The 9,249-nt window shown below is 45.1% G+C and overlaps 1 protein-coding gene across 2 annotated transcripts in view; it reads left to right on the top strand.

Moving 5' to 3' along the window:
* Positions 1-7,056, top strand: part of sh3rf1 (SH3 domain containing ring finger 1) — a 71,353-nt gene extending 64,297 nt beyond the window's left edge. Inside the window, exons 9-12 of one of the 2 annotated variants that reach the window (XM_035784062.2) lie at positions 2,026-2,303; positions 2,446-2,759; positions 3,338-3,699; positions 3,854-7,056. In XM_035784062.2, the coding sequence (XP_035639955.1) occupies positions 2,026-2,303; positions 2,446-2,759; positions 3,338-3,699; positions 3,854-4,022 (1,123 nt within the window). In that variant the 3' untranslated portion in view covers positions 4,023-7,056. The remainder of the gene's footprint in view (positions 1-2,025; positions 2,304-2,445; positions 2,760-3,337; positions 3,700-3,853) is intronic. The other variant, XM_035784071.2, reaches the window with a different exon arrangement.
* The last annotated feature ends 2,193 nt before the right edge of the window (positions 7,057-9,249 follow it).

Here is a 9,249-nt window from a genome sequence, read left to right on the forward strand (position 1 = left end):
CGAGGCAGGCAGTCATTTGAGAAACCAAGGCTGTTGACTCAGCCAATAAGAATATGGTGATTGACCGAGTCGAAAGCCTTGGCCAGGTCGATGAAGACGGCTGCACAGTACTGTCTTTTATCGATGGAGGTTATGATATCGTTTAGGTCCTTGAGTGTGGCTGAGGTGCACCCGTGGCCAGCTCGGAAACCGGATTGCACAGTGGGGAAGGTACAGTGGGATTTGGTGTTCTGTTTATTAACTTGGCTTTCGAAGACTTTAGACACGCAGGGCAGGATGGATATAGGTCTATAACAGTTTGGTTCTAGAGTGTCACCCCCTTTGAAGAGGGGGATGACCGCGGCAGGTTTCCAATCTTTGAGGATATCGGACGATACGAAAGAGGTTGAACCGACTGGTAATAGGGGTTGCAACAATGGCGGCGGATAATTTTAGAAGGAGAGGGTCCATATTGTCTACCCCTGCTGATTTATACAGGTCCGGGTTTTGCAGCACTTTCAGAACATCTGCCATTTGGGTGAAGGAGAAGCTTGGGGAGGCTTGGGCGAGTAGCTCCGGGGGGAGCGGAGCTGTTAGTCGGGATTGGGGTAGCCAGGAGTAAAGCATGGCCAGCCGTAGAGAAATGCTTATTGAAATGTTCGATTATCATGGATTTATCGGTGGTGACCGTGTTACCTAGCCTCAGGGCAGTTGGGAGGAGGTGCTGTTGTTCTCCATGGACTTTACAGTGCCCCACAACTTTTTGGAGTTAAGAGCTACAGGATGCAAATTTCTGTTTGAAAAAGCTAGCCTTTGCTTTCCTGACTGACTGTGTGTATTGGTTCCTGACTTCCCTGAACATTTGCATATAGTGAGGACTATTTGATGCTAATACAGTCCGCCACGGGATGTTTTTGTGCTAGTCAAAGGCAGTCAGGTCTGGAGTGAACCAAGGTCTAGATCTGTTCTTTGTTCTACATGTTTTGAATGGGGCATGCTTATTTAAGATGGTGAGGAAATTACTTTTAAAGAACACTCAGGCATCCTTGACTGACGGGATGAGGTCAATATCCTTCCAGGATACCCGTGCCAGGTCGATTAGAAAGGCCTGCTCGCAGAAGTGTTTTAGGGAGAGTTTGACAGTGATGACGGGATGTCGTTTGTCCGCGGACCCATAGCGGATGCAGGCAATGAGGCAATGATCGCAGAGATCCTGATTGAAAACAGGAGAGGTGTATTTGGAGGGCAAGTTGGTCAGGATATCTATGAGAGTGCACATGCTTATGGATTTAGGGTTGTACCTGGTGGTTTCCTTGATTATTTGTGTGAGATTGAGGGCATCGAGCTTAGATTGTAGGACTGCTGGGGTGTTAAGCATATCCCAGTTTGGTCACCTAACAGAATGAACTGTGAAGATAGATTGGGGGCAATCAATTCACATATGGTGTCCAGGGCACAGCTGGGAGTTGAGGGGGGTCTGTAACAGGCGGCAACAGCGAGAGACTTATTTCTGGAGAGATTAATTTGGTCTGTTACCAAATAGGTGTATCTTCTGTATACCACCATTACAAAAGACAACTGATTGGCGCAAACGCGTTAAGGAAAGAAATTCCACAAAGGAAATTTTACCAAGGCACACCTGTTAATTGAAATGCAAAAGGGTTTTCTAATCATCAATTAGCCTTTTAAAATGATAAACTTGGATTAGCTAACACAACCTGCCGTTGGAACACAGGAGTGATGGTTGCTGATAATGGACCTCTGTACGCCTAGGTAGATATTCCAGAAAAAATCTGCCATTTCCAGCTGCAATAGTCATTTATAACATTAACAACGTCTGCACTGGATTCCTGATCAATTTGATGATATTTTAATGGACAAAAAAATTGTTTTTCTTTCAAAACAAGTACATTTTGAAGTCACCCCAAACTTTTGAATGGTGGTGTATGTACTCACGCATATGTACACATACACTGATTATATCTGTATATGCAGATACCATAAGGCTCCCAGCCCTAACCCCTCTCCTCTTGTTGGTCCCATTAGGACGGCATCAGGCAACACCCAGCCCAAGGTGCCCGTAACTCTGTGCACACAGGCTGGGAGAGGGGTCACCATCGTCAGCCCCTCCACTTCTCTGGGGGCCATCGTTCCAGGGCCTGACTTAAACAAGTCACTGCCCATCTGTCCTGGCCCTGACCCCTCCAGCCCTTTACCTGCTGCCATTGTGACGGCTGCTCACGTGGCGACCGGACAGGCCAAGGGTCTCATGCACATGACCTCCCAGATGACTGTTAACCAGGCACGCAACGCTGTCAGGACAGGTAGGGTCACCTACTAGGGGAATGGAGGTGTGCAAGTATACATTCTATGTAGCCTGAGGATGGGATAGTGTATTTGTTAATGAATATATAGGGAAATGGTATGTGTGTAAGATCTGACCCTGTGCCTCTCCTCTGGCCCCAGCAGCCTGCCACAGTCAGGACCGGCCCACCGCTGCTGTGACACCCATCCAGTCCCAGACCTCTGTAGCCTATCTGCCCCACCTGGCTGTGTGCCAGTCCCAGCCCTCCTCCAACTCTGCTCAGGGCTGTGTCCGTGCCGGTGTAGTACTGGGCTGTGCCTCCGCCTCCCTCACCCCGCCCAACGTCAGTGCTGCCTCGCTGGATCGTGATGCCCTGCGACCAGTGGCAGACCTCACCATGCCCGTCGCACCAGGCAACAGCAACTCCACGTCAGCTAATTCCTCCCTTGCCTGTCGGCTGGACAAGGACGGCAAGGTGGGCATTCAGGATAGCACCCTAGCCATCAGTATCGCTATCAACAATGTTAGCATATTTCTTATGTTTGCATATACTTCTATTATGCCTAGCATATTTGGCTGGTGTTCAACACGTCTACAATGGATTGCTAAATTAGTTGACATTCGCCTGGAGTCTCTGGTGCTCTTGTTTACTGCAGAGTATTTTGAATACCATGTCCTCTGTATGTTGTTGAACACAGATGTTCCAGTTTATCTTCAGAAACAAATTGACGCACAGCGCTCAGTCTGTTTCACGGGCGAGTCTTGGGAATTGAGTTAAGAGACTAGAGATGGGAGTCAGTCCAGGCCAGCCAACACAAACAGAACAGGCAGCTGGCAGCAGGCCTGATGATGACATTACAACCCTCATTAGTCAGCCAACCACCTAATGACCAAGACAATGGTTTCTGTTTATGCAGATTCTAATGGCCATACAATTAATTCCTGTAAGACAGTCTATATCCAGCCTACACCGTTGTCAGACAAGTGCAACATAGTAGCAACATAATTAACTTTTTTCTCTCGCTTTCTCTGTTTCGTTCTGTCGTTCTGCAGAGGGAGAAGAAAGGTCTTCTGAAGCTGTTGTCATCTAACAAGAAGAAGTCTCGCCCTTCTCCCCCCTCCTCCCCCACCCTGGAGGCAGAACAGGCTGCTACAGGGGAGGTCTTCCAAAGGGCCATGGGCCCCGACACCACCCCCTCCCCCTCGCTCTCCTCCACCACCATTGGCATGGGTAACCATGGCCGTGCAGTCCCCTGCCCCGTGGATCCTGAGCCTACTTTAGCCACCACCCCAGAGTTAACACAACGTAAGAGCAGTCCCCTGGATGGCTGTGCCCCCATCGCCCCGCCCCCTCGCCAGGCATGCTCCTCCCTCATCTCCCAGCAGCACGATGCTCGGCCAATCATATGCGAGAGGTACTGCATTTCTTATATCGTAGGACAGTGACATGTAATTAATAAAATGGTCTGTCTGATGTGTGTCTGTGTAGCGTTTCTGTTCTCCTGTGCTTCGTGGGGGGGGTGTGTGTCAGTACATTATCCTCTCTGATCGCTCATCTCTCCTCCCCAGGTACAGAGTGGTGGTGTCCTACCCCCCTCAGAGTGAGGCAGAGCTGGAACTGAAGGAGGGAGACATAGTGTTTGTCCACAGGAAGAGAGAGGACGGCTGGTTCAAAGGAACACTCCAGAGGAACGGCAGGACCGGACTGTTCCCTGGCAGCTTCGTAGACATCATCTGACTGACCTTTTTGACTCACACTGGACCACAGTGGACCGACCGTGACCTGACCACACCATGAACTGACCATCAATGGAACCACTTGGTTGTTGCCTTGTTTTTAGGGTCAAACTGTGAGTCAACCAGGTCAGGTTGCTAGGCACAGTAACATCAGATGGATCCATACACAACCTTGTAAGAGGTCCTCAAAGCACAGAGGAGATTGATGAAATAGTTTAAACAGAGCTGAAGAGATGACTGGAGGACAACACACTACTCATGTTGATTTTATTTTTGTCAGTTATTTATATCTTTAACAATTCAAATCGTTAAATGTGTGCCTTGTACTGTTCCTCACTTTATTAAATGTAAGAAACCATATGAACTGTTAATAGATGGAAATATGACAAATTGTAACTTATTTTTTTGTTCTCTGGAAAAGATGTGCTTGGCCTTTCGTTGGGTTTATGGTTTCAATTGACGCCTGCCTTATGACACATTTCCTACATCACTTTGTGCTCGACCCTTATTGGCTGCGGTGCTGTATGTTAATACTGCACGGTGTCTGCTGATTTTAAGAGCAAACAAACAATACAGCAGATGGAAGGAGAATGAGTGATGTCATCAGCACATACAGTGTCGCAAGAAAAGGGGTAGAGGTGGGCCCAATTCCAATCTGATCCCTTGAGCCTAGTCTTCTATTGACTGGAATCAGCTATATGGCGGTAGATCCATACCCTCTGGTTGGGTAGTTTGAGTTTCTGATTTATTGCAAACACCTAGTCATTTGAGATGCATGAGAGGCAGAGGACTTGATTGGAATTTGGCTCTGGACCCTCCAACAATGGAATTTGCACAACCTCATCCTTTATCCTAAACTGGGTTCTCTTTGAGCTTATTGGAGAGCGAGAGATGTCTTGGTAAAATGATTATGCTGTTGATGCTCTGATGTCGGGTGAGGTTATCAAAACGTTTCCTTAATGTTAGGAAAGCCGTCTGCTGTTGATGTACATTATTAGGTACTGGGAGAGGGATTTTATGTTCTTGCCTTTTTTGATGTGTTAAAACTAAAACACTCCATAGATCTTGCAATCAAATGTTACTTACTGTATATTATTCTATGTGTACTTATTGAACATCGTAGCTGCTCCCCCACTCCCATAATAGTAGACTAACCTTATCGGACATAGCTCTAGATCTCAAGTGAACAACAGACATCACGTACAGTACAGTAAACGTGCTATGACTCTGACAGCTACATTTGAATAATATATTGATATTTATAGCCGCATGGATCTATACAACACCAGGTGCTCTGGACTGTGTTTCCTACAACATGGAGATGCAGCAAGACATCTGACAGACCTGATGTATGTATGACCTTTATGGGTTCTCAACCCTCATTTCAATGATTAATTCATTCCTAACGCGTCTTGTCACTACAAGACAAATCACTGCTTACTTATAAAGTACAGACTGTTTTCCTAATGTAACATTTCATTATCACTCCTCCAATACAAGTTAGAATTTATTTATCCTTGAAGTTGCGAGAGGTTTTTTAATACCGATCCATGACTGGTACCCTGTTGACTCTTGGTTTTGTCTGATTAAGCTGTACAGTGCATCTATTCAATGTGTCTAGGTGTTCTGTAGACTTGCATATGATTTGTGCGTGGTTGGTTAGATGGGGTTTTGTTGTGTTCTGTGTCTCAAAGCACAAAAAAGAGGTGTGATTTGAGTGGGTTTAGAGGATGTGAAACCTCAGAGCCTTGGGTCCTACTTATTTTCAACTCCTTTCATTTCAAAGTAATCCAGTGGGGGCGAAATGGCACTTTTCACCCCCTCCCCTTGTCGTCCTCCCTGTGCCTTTAGTCATGGTAATGAGATTGACAGCACTGTTAGAAACAGACAGGATCATCAGGCACCACATAATGAGGATTTGATTTGATTCAATCTCATATTTGTTGGCAGTAGAGAACAGTTTAAATTGGATTATATTAGTCAATGGTGGACAGTAAGTGGCTGTTCCATTGTTAGTGGGCTGTGAGGGACGTCTGCCTAGCTTCACTAGAGCACACCAGGCAGACACCAACAGGCTAACATCCTCTGTTTATTCCTGCTGCAGCCTTTCTCCTATCAGATGCTGTGGTGCAGTATCAACAGCTAAGGCTTCTGTCTAAATGACAGAATGGACCTTTAGTCACTAATCCACCCCAACAAGCGGTTTGCTCTTAGCAACTGGGTGTCAACAGCAGTAAGTCCTAAGGGGTTTGGGGGTCACATTTAAAGGTTGAGGACATTTTAAACACCAGATGGTGCTACATTTTGGACCTGAGGGGAATGTAGGTGACTGAATTTTCCAAAGCGTGATTGTTTGATTGGGTGTTTGTGTCAGGCAGACTAATGGGGACCACTGTGTGTGACTAACTTCTGAATATGTTGTAGTTGATGTTTTGACTGGTGGGTGGAGGCTGTATAAAGTGGTACGAAACACTGTTCAGACCGGTTGCTTCTCAATTTTCTTGTGTAGAATTAACCTAATGTTTTACTGTTGTCTTGGTATTCTCCACCTCTTGTCCTGAACTGGGTCTTGCTTACTGATGAGCCTTGTTTTCATACACACACACCCCATACATTTACACTTACCACACCATCAGTATGACCCATAGTCATTTTAGTCATATTTATTTTCATGTCTATAGTTGGATGATCAAATAATGCTTATTTTCTTTACATTCTCTGACTGGCAAGAACAACCGAACCAGTTAATTTCGGTGTTCCTGTGAACATGTTTTTGCTGTCATCTCATGCCTTGTTGGAACACATGGTAGCACTAAAGTTTGCTTTATTAAACTAAACAGATTCTCCTTATGCCAAGGTGATTTACTTGATTTTTTGGGGGGTTATTTTTATATAGTTAAGTCTGATCATGGAAAAATTAGCATCCACTTGTTATTTGGTACAATACTATGTGCAAAACATTCTTAAGTATCGAAGGGAATAGCACATTTTTGTAAACATGACTATACCAATAAAAGCGAATGGTTTCCATGGTTTTGACAGTCTGTTTTCGCCCTTGTGTTTAGATGGTCTCTTCCTGCCAGGGTAGAGCTGTCTGAAAACATTACCACCGACATGAGGGACATGACAGCAAAGTCACCTCTCTTCCTCTCTCATCCGTCCCCTTCTACTCTGCGGGGCTAAAGATCGTGTGTGTTTTGATGCGCTTGTTGGTCTGTCTGAGCCAGTGCTTTCGGAAAGTATTCAGACACCTTGACTTTTTCCACATTTTGTTACATTGCTGCTTTATTCTAATATTGATTTTTAAAAATCCTCATACCCCATAATGAAAATGCAAAAATAGGTTTTTAGAATTTTACAAATGTATTACAAATAAACGGAAATATCACATTTACATAAGTATTCACACCCTTTACATTCACACCGATTACAGCATCGAGACTTCTTGGGTTTGAAGCTACAAGCTTGGCAAACCTGTTTTTGGAGAGTTTCTCCCATTATTCTCTGCAGATCCTCTCAAGCTCTGTCAGGTTGGATAGGGAGCATTGCTGCATAGCTATTTTCAGGACTCCAGAGATGTTCGATCGTGTTCAAGTCTGGCCTCTGGCTGGGCTACTCAAAGATATTCAGAGACTTGTCCTGAAACCACTCCTGTGTTGTCTTGGCTGTGTGCTTAGGGTCGTTGTCCTGTTCGAAGGCCTGATTGGTGGAGTAGTGCAAAGATGGATGTCCTTCCGGCAGTTTCTCCCATCTCCAGAGGAACTCTAGAACTCTGTCAGTACCCATCGGATTCTTGGTCACCTCCCTAACCAAGGCCCTTCTCCCCTGATTGCTCAGTTTGGCCTGGTAGCCAGCTTTAGGAAGAGCCTTGGTGGTCCTTAACTTCTTCCATTTAAGAATGGAGGCCACTGTGTTCTTGGGGACCTTCAATGCTGCAGAAATGTTTTTGTACCCTTCTCCAGATCTGTTCCTCGACACAATCCTGTCTTGGCGCGCTACAGACACTTATTTCGACAACATGGCTTGGTTTTTGCTCTGGCATGCACTCTCAACTGTTAGGCCTTTTAAATAGACAGGTGCGTGTGCTTTTCCAAATCATGTCCAATCAATTGAATTTACCACCAGTGGATGCCAATCGCTGCCCAAGGTGCTTCAACAAAGTATTGAGTAAACGGTCTGAATACTTATGTAAATGTCATATTTCAGGTTCTTTTAGAAAATATATAAATATACAATTCTAGAAACATGTTCTTGGTTTGTCATTATGGGGTATTTTGTGTAGATTGAAGGGGGGGACAATTGAATGAATTTTATAAGGCTGTAACGTAACAAAATTTGGATTAAGTCAAGGGATCTGAATATTTTCCAAATGCACTATAGAGTCATGGCCAAAAGTTTTGAGAATGACACAAATATTAATTTTCAGCCTGCTGCCTCAGTTTGTGTTATGGCAATTTGCATATACTCCAGATTGTTATGAAGAGTGATCAGATGAATTGAAATTAGTTGCGAAGTCCCTCTTTGCCATGCAAATTAACTGAATCCCCAAAAACATTTCCACTGCATTTCAGCCCTGCCACAAAAGGACCAGCTGACGACATGTCAGTGATTCTCTCGTTAACACAGGTGTGAATGTTGACCACAAGCCTGGAGATCACTCTGTCATGCTGATTGAGTTCGAATAACAGACTGGAAGCTTCAAAAGGAGGATGATGCTTGGAATCATTGCTCTTCCTCTGTCAACCATGGTTACCTGCAAGGAAACACGTGCCGTCATCATTGCTTTGCACAAAAAGGGCTTCACAGGCAAGAATATTGCTGCCAGTAAGATTGTACCTAAATCAACCATTTATCGGATCATCAATAACTTCAAGGAGAGCGGTTCAATTGTTGTGAAGGCTTCAGGGCACCCAAGAAAGTCCAAGCGCCAGGACCGTCTCCTAAAGTTGATTCAGCTGCAGGATTTGGGGCACCACCAGTACAGAGCTTGCTCAGGAATGGCATCAGGCAGGTGTGAGTACATCTGCACGCACAGTGAGGCAAATACTTTTGGAGGATGGCCTGTTGTCAAGAAGGGCAGCAAAGAAGCCACTTCTCTCCAGGAAAAACATCAGGGACAGACTGATATTCTGCAACAGGTACAGGGATTGGACTGATGAGAACTGGGGTAAGTCATTTTCTCTGATGAATCCCCTTTCCGATTGTTTGGGGCATCCGGAAAAAATCTT

This window comes from Oncorhynchus keta, chromosome 1 (genome assembly GCF_023373465.1).
Source record: "Oncorhynchus keta strain PuntledgeMale-10-30-2019 chromosome 1, Oket_V2, whole genome shotgun sequence".
In the NCBI taxonomy this organism is placed as follows: domain Eukaryota; kingdom Metazoa; phylum Chordata; class Actinopteri; order Salmoniformes; family Salmonidae; genus Oncorhynchus; species Oncorhynchus keta.